This window comes from Sturnira hondurensis, unplaced genomic scaffold (genome assembly GCF_014824575.4).
Source record: "Sturnira hondurensis isolate 20B ecotype Veracruz unplaced genomic scaffold, ASM1482457v3 Scaffold0024152, whole genome shotgun sequence".
In the NCBI taxonomy this organism is placed as follows: Eukaryota; Metazoa; Chordata; class Mammalia; order Chiroptera; family Phyllostomidae; genus Sturnira; species Sturnira hondurensis.
This window is the reverse complement of record NW_028096783.1, coordinates 3,083,021-3,098,052: the sequence shown is the minus strand read 5'-3', so window position 1 is coordinate 3,098,052 and position 15,032 is coordinate 3,083,021. Positions and strand designations below refer to the sequence as shown.

The window sequence follows — 15,032 nt, the reverse complement described above, 5'->3', positions numbered from 1 at the left end:
TTCAATGTTCCTTGTAAGTTTTCCTAGAGGTGATAAAGCATTGATCATTTCATAGCACAAATGCTGTTAACAGAAAACTTTCCTCGAATTATTAATTCTATAGATTCAGATTTCAGTTTAATAGTATTTTCCCTTCTTGTCTATTTGTTTGTCCTATGCAGCACCTGCAGGAAACTCATTTCTGGTGGCTCACAGTTCAGTTTGTTATGTGCATACTGATTATCTTTCTCCTTGGTTTTGTCACCTATGCTTTTAGTAGAGAAAAACAGTATGTAAGGAGAAAGGTGAAAATAATGGCAAGGAAGGCTAAAATATATAAAGCATTTTACTGTACACAAATTCCTTATCACATGCCTTACCCAATTGAATGAGAGTGTGCGTATAATTGGTGAGTAGTGAAGTCATTATGGGTTTTCTACAATTCTGTGTTTGGTCTAGGGAACACAGGGTATTAAAATCGAGGCCTCATTGTTTCTTGCAGGGTGGCCTAAGAGTGAATTCCCTTCCTCTAGTATTAAAATCCGGATCAGTGGAGAACTCATGCCTCCCCCAAATCTTAAGCCATCTTACTTCTTTCCCAACATAGTATTTCCTGATACTAATGAATAAAATTATACATCTTCACATGAAACATGGTGTCTTCTTGATTGCAATAACCCTAATATGTGTGAACAACTTGCACTTTAGTCTATGACTGTCAACCCCGTACTTGCTTCTCCCCCTGGCTATCCTCATAACAGGCTCATTTAAGCTGGGTCCCTGTACATCTTACTGTGGTCACACAAGAACATATTTGGGTGGTGGAATTGAACTAGATGTTCAGTCTCCAGGTGGAGAGAAGAACAGGGACTCTGGGAACCCTGTGGACTTCTGCTTCCTCGCTTTGGTGGTGCAGTACACAGCCTTTCCAGACATCGAAGGTCCTCCCAGTCAGTGCTCCAACCCTGGAGCTCTGTCCAGAAACAGCTGTCCAGAACTAATTTATTTCCTAATGCTACGGCACTGTTAATTTATAAATTACACTGGTAATTCAAGCTATTATTAATTTCAGATGGTGTAGGGCAAGCCTAATTAAAATATGACATCAATTGCCACACATATGTATCAAGGACTACCATTTAAAATTAATGGGGACATTAAGTGTGACACTGGCCTCCACGATGCTTTGCACAGTAATTATAGCATTCTAGCAGGGAGAGATCTGACAAACGCAGGCTCGAATCTGGTAGCAAATAAACAACAACAAGATAAAAGAAATCAGAATTTTTTAAAGATTTTATTTATTTATTTTAGAATGAGGGGAAGGGAGGGAGACAGAGGAGAAGAGAAACAACAATATGAGAGAGAACATTGATTGGTCACCTCTTGTTCATGCCCTGATTGGAACCAAACCCACAACCCAAGCTTGTGCCCTGACCAGAGATCAACCCAGTGATCTTTTGGTTTGCAGGATGACATCCAACCAACTAAGCCATACCAGTCAAGGCATGAGTCACAAATTCTTCATTTAAACCTTTTCTTTTGATTTTCTTCCTCTGTCCTCAAGTCAAGTTCAGTACTTCTTTCCCTAAAGATGCTTTGAAAACAGTAAGAAAGGCAACTATGACAATTAGAAGTTTCTTACTGGTTGAGATTATGAGTTTCTTTGACTTAATGTTGGTTGTCTTCTCTGCAGCCTAGAATATTGGGCCCTGTGTTCTGCTAATTCACACACTCCTGATCCTTCCTGTGAATTCATAGCTCTTGCTTGCTTGCTTTAGCAGGTGTAGGCTGTTCTTTTGCTCCTCCGGAGGCAGTAGAGTCCCTGCACATGTGCAGTGTGGGTTTCATGTGCCGTGGCAAAGTGTGAGGAAATGCCCAGTTTGGAGGTATTACTTGTTGAAAGCATAGAGTCGCCATGTCTGAAGAGTGGTGGCAGAGTTGGCAGCTAGTGGCCTTCTTTTACAAGACAGTTATTCTGTTATTGTTGTCATTGTTATTGCTACTGTTGTTATCTAGACGAAAATGGTGGTCTTGACGTTGAGGCAGGAGACGGCACAGGAAGAACTCTGAGACGGCAACACTGTTACTGGCCAGCGTCTAGCATCCTGGTTGNGCTCCTCTGGAGGCAGTAGAGTCCCTGCACATGTGCAGTGTGGGTTTCATGTGGCGTGGGTTTCATGTGGCGTGGGTTTCATGTGGCGTGGCAAAGTGTGAGGAAATGCCCAGTTTGGAGGTATTACTTGTTGGAAGCACAGAGTCGCCATGTCTGAAGAGTGGTGGCAGAGTTGGCAGCTAGTGGCCTTCTTTTACAAGACAGTTATTCTGTTATTGTTGTCATTGTTATTGCTACTGTTGTTATCTAGACGAAAATGGTGGTCTTGACGTTGAGGCAGGAGACGGCACAGGAAGAACTCTGAGACGGCAACACTGTTACTGGCCAGCGTCTAGCATCCTGGTTGCCAGGAAATGCCTTTTACCAAGTAGATAGATTAAATAGTAAACTGAGGCAGGAAGGAGGAAGCAGACACGTCTCACATGCTAACTCAGTCCAGAGCCTGGTCTGATAATACTGCCAGGTGTTCAAACATCACAAGAAATGCTATGTTAGCAAGAAAGAAGGGAAGTCCTTGAAATTCTATGTAGTATTTCCACTATCTGGAAAAGAAAGTCTTGAAACTGTACTTTTATCTCAAGGCCTGGAATGTGGGAAAGAATCCACATTCTCCAGTGCCCAAAGAAGAAACCCATAAAACAACTTGGGTTAACTGTCTACCTCTGGTCACTATCTGTTTTACGAGGGAGTACCATAAATAACTTTGGAAAGTGCCCCAGTTTTAATTAACTGCCTCCTGTCACATATTTGTTTTACAACAAGATAAACAAATGGGGTCTAGAGCAAGATAAAGATTCAGGCTAATAGACCCCCACACATACCTAAGTTTGGGTAGTCACATTCCCCCAGCAAAGCTGGGACTGCATTTACCTGTTAATCAATATGTAACTGTTTTCTCCTCTCCCACAAACTATGTAAGTCCTCAGAACAAAGGACTTGCTCTCTCTTGGGGACTCAAGGTGCTCTTGGCACTTGGGTCACCAGGCCTCTGGCCACCTGTCCTCAGACTGCCCTGGGGCTTGCCACCCTGGTCTTCAGCCACCCTTAATTTGCTGCCCTGCTTTGCCCTGAAACTTTGCCTTTCACCCCCACTCTACCCAGTCCTGTTCTCTTCCATGGGAACGGCTCACTAATAAACTGATTACATGCTAATAGATTTGCTGATTCTTTTTACATGCGTCAGCAAGGAGAACCAGGTCTCTACCTTCAAGGGTGTCACATAACAAGGCTGTAACTCACACACACACATATCGTTCTTTGCATTTTTATCAGTTTATTCTGTGGTTACTTTCATGCTTTGGAACAGCAGACACATGTGGCATGAATGAGTGGTTCTGTCACCTGGAGAGAATGCTCCTTTCTCCCCTTCTCGACTCCTGCAGAGCCACTCACGTTGACACAGCTCCACTCCACCCGAGTCTGTACCTCCAGGCAGGTTGCAAGAATACCACCTAAAGCACCCATGTGCAGTGCATAAAAGTTTTCAGTGTGCTTTCATGTACAATATATATAATTTTCATTTGTCCTTCCGAACAACCCTGTGAGGCCTTAGGATCGGATGTATATTATGCCTGCGAATGTGTCTCTCAGCTGCTAGTGGCAGTCTCAGGTAACGGTTGCTGCCCCGTAATATTAATAGCACCTTGTTTTACTCTTAAAAGTATCCCAGTTTACATGAAAAAATGTATTATCATGCTGACCACTTCATTTAACAGAGGAGGCAGGACCCTTTCCTTTGATGGAGAGATTGCTTTTCTTCTCCATTGTCTTTCCATGTAGAGGCTGGAGCTCAGGCTGCCTGTGGCAGAAAACCAAGAAACCTGTCTCCTGAGCTTCAACAGCATGGTCTTTCTGTAATCCAGTCCTCGTGGCTGGACCTCAGATGGGAAGTCTAGTAGGTAGAGGTTGCTATCATTGTCCATGATTTTTCAATGCAGAAGCTGGTGCTGGGGAAGACGAAGTGACAGAGCAGGATGTGTAGCGTGTCTTCTTGTTCTTCCCTTACTGCCAGGTTTGTGATGAGAGTGTGTAAAGTCATTACCTTTACATTCCAAGGTTCAGTCTACACGGCACCTGGATAGGAAGGAATTAGTATACATCTAAGGGGTCTAGCTCAGACCCCAGAGCCTGACTGCTTGGTAAGGTCCAGGCAGTACAAATGTCACAATTATGAATCACCTATGGGGACCAGTAATTCTCTAGGCATTTTGTTTGGTTCAGGCAGGAACACAAGCATCTCAGCTTCTCTGTGGGGGAATTAAGGAAGTGGTGGTGGTGGACATAATAGAAGAGAAGGGGAGGTGTGAATCCACATAGTCCCCAAGAATCTGAACTTAGATGTGGCAGACATAACCACGGTATATTTTGTTTTCTAAGAGAACTCTTTCGGTGTCTTGTTTTTTTTTTGTTGTTGTTGTTGTTTTTCCTGTGTTATCGCACCTCCTCCTGCAGCAGTGGGCTTTGTGAGTGAAGACGAATACTTGGAAATCCAGGGCATCACGAGGGAGCAGTCTGGGGACTACGAGTGCAGCGCCTCCAATGATGTGGCCGTGCCAGTGGTGCGGAGAGTGAAGGTCACCGTGAACTGTAAGTGGCGTTGGGACCCCCTGCCCTGTGTGGACGTGCAGCTGGCTGCTGTCATGGCCACAGAGAGGAGCTGGATCACAGGCCGACTGCTGGCTCAGGATGGGAAGTCTTGTGGCATCCTTGCTCACTGTTGACTCTAAAGAGCAACAATTCTAAACTATTAAAAAAAGTATAGCTGAATGTAAACGTATAGCTGAATATACTTCAGCTATATACTTCAGCAAACTCAACTTGTGTTCCCAGATGATCACTAAATGGCCTTCGATGCATAATTTACATAAACAGATCTTTAAATCCCGGTTTTTCTCTTACTTTGTTTGTGATGTCCCTAAGTTTCTCACCCTGTAGTTCAGTAATCTCCATACCAGGGAGCAAAAATACAATGTTCATGAAGGAAATATCACAATTTCCATTTACGGTATATGTACCTTATCTTTTCACAATTATACATATTGATGTGCCTATACATTCACAATTTAAATATAAATAAATGTACACGTGTTAGGAAGTGTATCTCAAAACCTGAGTTTTGACTAATAGAGCTACAGAGTCTAAGTAAGTTTAAGAGGCCACTGCTCTAGGCCGCTCATCCTCCTTGGCCTACCGAGCATCCAGGTTCTCTCCGGCATCAATGCTCCTCAGCTTTGGCCCCTCTCGCTCCCCCTTCCCCCACCTGATTCCTCACTGTGTTCACAGACTCCGCTCTCTATGCCGTTCTGAAAGTTTGTCTGTCATGCCCATTTGAGTAAGTCTTACGACAGAATACAACCCAGGAACTAAAGCACCAAACAAGAACTCTTTTTTTTCCCAAAAGTTGGATCGATGGATGTAGAGAAAGAATATTCTGTATTTTCTTTACTGAAACATTTTGCTTTCTATTACAGTCTGAACCTAATTAATATTATAAAGAACTTTAGGAAGCAAGACAATAGGTATAATAATGCTACCACCTTTTGTGCTGTACCAGAATTTTTTAAAGACTCAAATGACTCACATTTCATAAAGACTAACCTAAGGAGTCAGGAAACATAAGCAAAGGGGAAATATGCTTTTTAAAAATATAAGCAACCTAGGAATAAGTCAGCATGTGCCTATATACACAGGGGTTAGCTGCAGATGCAATGCTTGGTTTTGAGGTGTCAAAGCGAAGAGAGAAAACATCATCTGTTTTAAGGTTTATGTCCATAAGACCAAAGCAAACTAGCTGCTTGGCAGACACACTGCGTTTCCTCATGCAGGGACCTGGAAAATTTTATCTTTATGGTCTCCACAGTAGAGCACATTAGGATATAGTCAACAACATTGCATATAATATCTCTGTGTTAAGTAGAATGGCAAGTTTGTTATGGCTGTTTCTCATAATGCACTTTGTTGCAAACTATTGGAATTTTCAGGCATCAGGTGAAAACTTCAAATGCATGTAGGCTGAGTATGTAGGTCTAGTTGGGCCTGGCTTGCTTTGGGTGTCCATTTTAGAATGTCTGGAAGAATGTTGGATCTGTATATCCTTCAGGCAATTCCCCACAAATATTATTTCTTGCAACTGAGCTTTTGCTGGGAATTGAATAGTATGAGCTTATATACTTTGACACAAAATTCTGGTTCACAGAAATTCTGTAAGGCTGATTAAAAGTGCTGACTGTCAACCCGTGGAGCGTAGAGTTGATGGGTTGGCATCATCCTACGAAAGTTAAAAAGTTGAAACTGGAAATGGCCCTGAATACCTGGTCATTCCACCTCTGGTCAGAAAGGAACAGAAGCATCGCATCCCAGGAAGAGCAGGGTTTTCCGCAGAACTACCTGGAGTGGTTTGCAGCACAATTTGTATAGCGATTGGTCAGCTCAAGTAAGCGAGGTAAATCAGAGAGTAAAGGATAAAGTCAGTGAGTGAAGCAGCAGGTGGGTCTCATTTCAGAATGCATTTTCAAATGCTTATAGGCCGTCTTCTCTCTGCAGATCCACCATACATTTCAGAAGCTAAGGGTACAGGCGTCCCCGTGGGACAAAAGGGGACACTGCAGTGTGAAGCCTCAGCAGTTCCCTCAGCAGAATTCCAGTGGTACAAGGATGACAAAAGGTAAAGACCCCTTTCCTCCATCCCTCCCCCACACTCACAGAAGAAGACATCTCTTCCAGGTTCCTGATTCCAGATGCTTGCAAATGAGTTTCTGTAGAATCCTCTCTGAATTGCTCCTACCTATAAGGGGGAAACAATATACCAACAAATCTTTTCTTAATATTAATGAATTGTAACAATGCTTTCAATGTTACCATTCAGAATCAACACTCACCAAGTAACAGGCCTGAAAGAAAACATTTTTCGAGAAAAGCAAAATCTCATGGGAAAGGCCACCAGGACCACTGGAAGGCCTATGGATTTTTTATAGGCCCACACAGTATGTTCTGCCTGAAGCTACTGTTAACACATTCTCGGGCTCCCACTGGGCATTAGGAATGCTCAGGGGGCACTGGGAAGGGCTCTGAAGTCAGCGGTAGCTCCAGGTCTCATTTCGGCTGCAGACACTATCAGTACTGGGTTATGAGTCCATGACCCTATCTAGCCTCCCTTTGTACCCAGGTTGTTCTTACACTGCGGGGGAAAAAGACAGGGGACTCTTCCTCCCCTCTTATCACTGCAGCAGTCAGTGGGGCACTTGTGATTCACCACACCTGGCACTGCCCAGAACTAACCGATGGCATGCTGGCACCGGGTTCAGCCGCTCAGCAGGGCCACTGAAAGAAACAGCTATTTTAGGGTGAACATCCAACAAATGTGTCCATATTCAAACCACTTTTATAAAAACTCAGAGGGAATGGTGCAACAACGCCCTGAGGTGTGTGTAGGTGGAGAAGGAGGAGGGAGTTCGGAGGCTGAGAAAGAAACACAACAGAGAGGGTGATGGTGGGAAGGAGAGCAGTGTAGGCACCTCCAGGCCCCGAGGGCCCCTGCTGTTGCCCACAGGATGCGGACCTTCTCCAGCGGGCCTGGGCCTCTTTCTTTGTGAGGTCAGTCAGACACCAAAAGCTTTTCTAGGCTCTCAGCCAATCATTAAACTTTGTTTAGGACTACATCACTTAGTCATGGGGTTCATGGTACCTTATCACGACCATTTCAAAGAGATCCAGTGTGTTTCCCTCTGTGAGAACAAATTCTGGCAGCTTCTTGCTGCACTGCACTGAATTCACTTGGCCCATTTTATGGATGGAAGAGCTGAAGCAGAAAGAGGAGAACAAACTCAAAAAGAGATCAGAAGAAACAGCTGGCTTTCCCTATTTTTCCAAGAATTCAGAGTCAATCAGAAGGAGCAATGTTTTTTCAGTAAATAAGCATGGCTATCTTTCTTAGAAGTCCTTCTTCACTTGTCCCTGCCTCCCGCTTCTTGAAGGACCTTCTGTGTGAATTTCTAGTATCAGAGAGAAAAAAATACGGAGCACAGGGTCAGTTCCTGAACCTTCCATTGTCCAGTTCTTCATGAAAGCTAATCAGCTGTATTCTGTTTCTCTAACTTTTTATAGAGGAAAAATACAAGCAAGATGTATAAGAAAGCAGGATCTTAAATTATGTGGAGGAAAATAGAGGCAGCCGTAGGCGAAAAACAGCCCTCGGAACGGGCTCAGGCCGGCCAGACGGCTGACGTTGGCGGCGTCAGTCTGCACCAGCATTTCTCTGGGGCAGTTGGGCAGAGAGTGTCACCTCGGAGGATCCTCAGAGGCCCCTGGCTCAGGCCACTTGGATTCCTCCTCTCTGAGTTCTTCTCGTGGCAGCTTTCTCTCCTTTAACTAATTCTGGTCCATTTTCCACTTGCGGCTCCTTTCTTCATTTCCAGTGTTCTACCAGTGAATGGAGTTGTCTGTCCTCCTGGCACCCAGTTTAACAAGAACTGTCTGTCTTCGAGGGCCTCGTCGCCGCCTCTCCTTGCCAGGCCACTGCGGCTGCCCGAGCCCCTCCAGGCAGGTCTCCGGGGGCAGGCACATTACACCCTGGGGAGAGATCAGCTGTGACCTGGCTCACCGTTCCAGAGAGGTGAGCTGACTTTGGAAGCCAGACCGAAGTCTCTGTGACACGGAGAGCAGCGTTCTCACGTGTTAGAACGAAAGTCTCTCTGCGACTACAGAGCAACACTCGTCATTGCAGGGCACTGTGCGAGACATCAATCAAAGAGGGAGAATGGAACGCTGTGGTTAATAAGGACGACCCGCACTCGAAGACACCAGCCAATAAAAAGCCTACAGGTTCATTAAGAGACTGAAGCCTGGTAGCAGTGTGGGATGGGAAATATGTGACCACACAGGGAAAAGGAACGTGTGTCATTGCAGAAGCTGCAAAGTGGTGCAAAATGCTGCTGGCGCTTTTTTTTTTTCTTTCTCTGAAGACATTTCAGAGCTGTCAAGTACAAACCTGTTTGGCTAAGTGTCTCTCCTCACTACAGGGCGGGAATCTAATTCACAGCTTGGTGTTGTGTGAAGCCTGTGCTCCAGCCCAGGAATGGCATCAAGATGGCAAATGGGAGGGGCTCTCAGAGCCTCTGGATGGGTGGACTGCCAAACCGTCTTTGGACAGCACCCCCTAGAGGATCCTTGCCTACTTAAGAAGCTGGAAATGTAACGGTTCTGGCCACAGAGCCGAAGCCTCGTTCCATTCGCAGAATACTCCCATTTCAATGAAGTTCATGGACTAGAGCCACTTCACTGCTCCTGGAAGGAATGGCTCCCAGAGGAAAATCTACATAATGCAAAGCAAGGCAAGTTTCTCCAAGCAACCTTCTAACTTCCCTGGAGAAAGTGGGGTGAGAACTGCAGCCAGAGGCTGGCTTCTCCTCCAGTCAGGGCCACCATGGGTTTCGGCCTCGGAGGGAAGCGCGCTGTAGTCCTGCAGAGACCATGCCCTCCAGTGGTGGCGGAGCAGCCGCCATCCTTGCCAGCCAGGCTGTTCCCCCGGGGAGAGGCAGGAGTTCTCAGTGCTAACTCCATCAAAGTGCATCGTCTGGAATGATGTTTTATGGTTTACAAAGCATTTTCTCGTCATCATGTCTCTAAGCTTCCCTTTATTTCTGCCTTGAATCTTGTCTTTCTCGATGTGATGACCCTGCTATCAGCCATTTGCTCTAGTTCATGCCCCCAGAGCCTGTTCCAGTACGTACCCACCTTGACCTTATTTACTCTCTCCACACCCTGCTCCAGGCTGACTCTAAATAGGCAGCTTAAGTTTGTGACCCTGTCCCCAAGACCCTCCATGCACATGGATGTGTGCTCACCATTGGATTCATTTTCCCCATAAAATAGACTCAGCTGCTGGGCAGGGAAGACTGATTATTTCAAGGAAAGGAAAAGGTCAGCTTTAAGTCCATTCTCTGAAATAGGACATTCCAGAGTTTTCCAAAAGAAGAGGGTTCCTATGTATGCATGCAGTTGTAACAGGGACTGTTGCTACCAGGCGGATGCAGTGGAGGATGCAGCCTTCCTAATCCCGAAGACGGCTTTCTCCTTACCCTCCCCCTCCACCCAGCAGTGGAGTCTGTGGTTCTGATACATGTATCTCACTGCTTTCCTCGCTACCAATCCTTGGCACTTCTTTAGTGCCCCCTACCTCCAGTCTGAGGCCTATGGCATATCCGACCGCCCGAATGGATTGTGAAGGCCGACTGTCCTGGCTCGGAAGGGCGGTGTTCCGGGGAATGCATACCCCGCCCCCCCGCCAGACTGAGTTGCTACTACTCTCTGGGCAGATCACCTCTCTCCAGCTCTTCAGGTCTGCTGATTTAAAGGGTCCCCGATTCTTGTTTTCTGTTCACAGCCCAGGTATTATGTGTAGAATGCCTCAGATTCTTGCGGGAAAATTGTATCACCCAGGTGCTTGAAGCACATTTTTTCTTCAAACCCCTCAGGTTGGTCTTCTTTTTGAAGTTTGAATTTTTCGTTTTCATGGCTGCCATCATCATCACCATCACCATTGTCATTATCATCATCATCAACATCAATTAAGTCCACATTTTTGAGCACCAACTCTGCGAATAATACTCTTCTGAATGCCACACAGCTGGCACATTATGTTGGCTGAGGACACCTGCTTTTCGAGATCTGAAATACCCACATAGGGAGGTGAATGTCTGTGCAGTGCCACAAGGATCTCCAGGCACATCCCTAAAAACAGAAATAAAATGATATATGTTATTATTGTGTGCAAACTTACTGTGCAGTCGGGTGGGGGAAATGTGATTATAACGCCAGAAAGGGAGAGCGGCATAATAATTAGTTCCAGAGTCTATCTTCTTCCTGTGAGAAAAATATAACCATCTTGTTTTCCCTCTTGCTTTGTCTTGTTCTTCTTTGTCTCAGACTGGTTGAAGGAAAGAAGGGGGTGAAAGTGGAAAACAGGCCTTTCCTCTCAAAACTCATCTTCTTCAACGTCTCAGAACACGACTACGGGAACTATACTTGTGTGGCGTCCAACAAGCTGGGCCACACCAACGCCAGCATCACACTCTTTGGTAAGACCGAGCCCTGTGCTGGGCGGTGACAGAGAAACAGGGTCATGCAGAGGAGGAAGAGTGGGGAAGGGAAGCCCAGGACGGAAGGTGGAGGAGAAGTGTTAGCCAGGGGTGAGTGATGGGAGGAAAAAGAGGGAATGAGAGAGAGATGTATGAAGGTGTGGAAGTAGACACTGGGAGTGGGGGGAAAGTATATAAAGGCTGTTCTCATTTCATTCTGCAATGGGGAAAACCCTGTGACAGGAGAAAGGGACTTGGGATGTTGAAGTGACGTTTAATTTCCCCTCCTCAGTGATGTCTCCTAAATGGGCTATGGGGATTATCATCAGTAGTGGAGAGCCCAGGGAGGGGCATTTACTCCATCAATAGTCTATTCACTGAGTTAGTGTAAAATGCCACCATTTCTAAATTTTTTTGGGCCGTTGGGACCTAAGAGAAATGAAATTACATTCATAAAAGTAGAATCATGGGCCTTGGGATCCTGAGTAATATTAGTTTCAGAGGGAGAATAAACAGAGAAAATGGGAATTTTCCTAGTGTTCTATTTGTATCAAAAGGTATTGTATGGCTGGATTAAAAAATATTTGTTCAACCAACCCACCATCCTGAGAGAAGTCGCATAGTCATTCATGCATTGATCACTGAACAACCATTTATTCAAGGGCTCATACATGCAGGACAAACTGCTGTGCACTCCTCACATGTTGGAAGTGGCATTGGTGCCAGATGACAGTGAAGGAAGCAAATAAACCAGTGTCCCTGCAGGCCCGTCTCTGGTTCTGGGAGTAAAGCAGCTTCATGCCAGGGACCTGGGTGTGAGTCTGCAGCCTTGGCCCCTGGGGAGGACTTCCATCCCCCTACAGTTTCAGACTCTCCTTCTAGGCCACAGGGTCAGTTTCTGGTCAGGGCGGGGACCAGTGTCTCCATACCTCACTGAGTTTAGTTAGCTTAGCATTTTTCAAATCCGTTCCCCTCAGCCTCCCATGTGAACAAGCGCTCTTGAATGTGGTGCGGAGGGAAAGGTAAGGAAGTTAGCAGATGATTGGCAAGAACATAAATTCCTTCTTTTCCAAGAACTCCCAAGTGATCCCATAGCTTCGAGTACCTCACCCCTGTCTCTGCCACTGCCCCTCTGTGACACATGTGTCCTGCTGGCCCCTGATAGCCCTCCTGTGCTGCCGCCTGTCCTGGCTACGCTTCCAAACCACATTCTCTCTTCCTTTTACCCGGCACATAAAAATAAAGCCCAGCTTCATGCCAGAGGGCTGGCAAGGGGAGGGCCGCCCTTGATCGCAGAGCTGGGTGCTGGGAATGGACGGAGCTGTGATTCTAGTGATTGATCAGTCTGACATCTCTCACACAGGGATAGTCATAATTGCCTCTCGCATTTGTCAGGCCTTTTTGGCTTTTTGGCAGGTGTCTGTCTGCATGAAGAGAAGGGCCAAGATTAGAAAGGAAGGTGCCCCTCCTTCCCTTGCCTTGCAAATCTGAGGCTCTCCCTGGCTTTCCCACCCACCTCTTCTGAGTGCCGCTCCCCACCCCCACCAGTCATCCTTTCAGTAAACAGCTCCCTCCACCTTCGACCTCCTGGCTTTTCTGAGTCGTATGCATGAAATGATTTTGCAATAGGCTTCATCACTACAGCCTGGCTACTTCCCCTGAAGCCCTCTTAAGATGAGAATGGGAAGAAAAAGCAAACTTAAAAGTGAAATACCTGGCATTTGGGACCAGAACTGCAGTGGAGGATGCGTCATCCATCTGCTCTTCTCAGCAGAGCCATGAGAGGCACTAGGCCCTCTGTCTGTCCCTGAACGCCCCCTGCCCTGATCGGCCCTGCCATTGGTCTCCCAGCTTTCACCTGTGTGGCACTTGGGATAGTCCTACACTTTCCAGCTTTCCACAGTGCAGGGCCCTCTTTCAAAATTACATTAAAAGTGACAGTGTGTGTCAAAACAAGTTTAGACAATCTGGGTCAAAGGTGAGTGGATCACCTTTAATGCAGGTCTCCAAGCCTGCACCTGTTAAATCTCTAAGAGGGAGAGAAGTTTGTAGACTGCCCCAAATTTAACCAAACAGACGCCAAAATGTCAGCCTCTGCTGAGAGACCGTTTCTGAGGTGCCCGTCACTAAGATGCTGCGTGGGGGGCGCAGCACCATGGAAATAGTGAAATTCCATGAGTGGGCAGGACGGCCATGCCCAAGACTCGACCAGATGGACGCCATGGCCCCTGAGCTCGGCAGCAAGGCTCCCCATCACAACGGCCTTGTGAGGAAAGTGTTCCCTTCCTGGGGGCCCCACGTCACTTTCCATTATGAGAAACCCCCTCAGCTCAGAGGCATCAAGCAGGTTGGAAAGCAGCACTGGCTTTATGCAACGATGCAAACTCTGCCATGGCGTTCATTCTGCCACAGCCTCACAAAGAGCCAGCTGAACTGCCATCCTTCACCACCCACCTTTGCTCAACCTCTCCACCTGACCTGAATGTTGAAAAGTGAGGAGTGCTGGTGCTGAGGGACTCCCATCTTGGCCAGTATCCCTGGGGGTCCTTCAGCCACCTAGGGTCAAGGGAGGCCCTTCCTATCCCTGGCCAGAACTGATAGGGTTCTGAGCACCAGTCTCTAAGACCGCAGAGACTGCGCAGGGGCCTGGAGTTCTGCCCTCGTGATCCTGAATCACAAGGTTTCTCGGGGGCCTTGTTCCTGCCCTGGTCCCTTGGGAGCATAGACTCCCGGACTCGGTCTTTCAGAGTGAAACACTGGGGTGGTGGAGGTGTGGGAAAGAAATCTCCTTTGAAAAAGAACTCTGGTCCTTTGTGTGTTACCATACCGGTGCCCAACCCAGCAAAAGCTAAGGGTAAATCCATGTGCCCCGTAAGGGTCCAGCTCCCTCACTTCCCGACCATCACGTCTGGGCATAAAGCACTTTTGTGTTCCCATGTTGCATGTTGTCCTACCACCTTTGGTTGCTGTGTCTCCCTTTATTTATCCATTGCTCCAGAAATGTTTGTGAAAGACGGTATACAAACTATATATGACAAATATATAGCTACTGTATATAATATATGTGTTTGTTTTCATTTTTCTCTCCTGTATGTCCCTCACCCGATTTAGAACTAAATGAGCCTACAAGCTCAACTTTGTTGCAAGGTCAGTATCCCCCTTGCTTTATGGTTTCTCCCCTCCCCTTTCCCTCGCTGCCCTGTATTGTCCCCGCCCTTTCCCCCTGCCCCTGTGTGCATTACCTGCCTGTAAAGTTGCTTAGGGGATGGCAGGGGAAGTTAAGGTGGTTACTGGGAGCTGGTAAAACTCCAAAAATACCTCCCTTTTCTCTGCTCAGCCTTGCCCACACTTCTCCAGAAGGGCTGGGTGGGGGGAAAGAAAAGAAACATTATTAGCATCTCAAAGCCCAGAAGACTGAGAGAGTCTGAACCAATAGGAAAACAACTTGAACCCACTGAGCAGTTTTCATGGCAAGAGTCCTACGGATGGCCACTCAGAAAGATGCAAACACGGGGGTACCTGAAGGTTCAAAGATTCCCTAAAATGCATCAACTGGTTCACAGGGAGGTTCTCCAAGGGAGGAGGGGAGGCGTGGCACAGTGTGCCTGCTGGCCAGTAAGTTATTGTCAGGAGTGGGATGCCACTGAGTCCTAGTTCTGTGCTCTGGGACTAGTCACCAAATGGTATTTAGACTCACTTTCCTCTTCTACAAAATGGAATTGATCTGCCTTATCTACCTGCATTGTTCCAACATTCAACTGATGGTGCATAGTAAAAAGGTTTTGAAACAGCTTGGTGCAGTTTGGGTATTCAAGTCCAGTCTCCAGGTGCAAGAAGAGGGCGTCTCTCAGCGTAACAACACA

At 46.6% G+C, this 15,032-nt stretch overlaps 1 protein-coding gene across 4 annotated transcripts in view; it reads left to right on the top strand.

Moving 5' to 3' along the window:
* NTM (neurotrimin) overlaps positions 1 to 15,032 on the top strand; it is a 941,634-nt gene that overhangs the window by 915,051 nt on the left and 11,551 nt on the right. For 2 of the 4 annotated variants that reach the window (XM_037038185.1, XM_037038186.1), the window contains 4 exons: positions 4,547 to 4,681; positions 6,638 to 6,758; positions 11,018 to 11,169; positions 14,281 to 14,316. In XM_037038185.1, the coding sequence (XP_036894080.1) occupies positions 4,547 to 4,681; positions 6,638 to 6,758; positions 11,018 to 11,169; positions 14,281 to 14,316 (444 nt within the window). The remainder of the gene's footprint in view (positions 1 to 4,546; positions 4,682 to 6,637; positions 6,759 to 11,017; positions 11,170 to 14,280; positions 14,317 to 15,032) is intronic. The other 2 variants (XM_037038187.1, XM_037038188.1) reach the window with 1 other exon arrangement.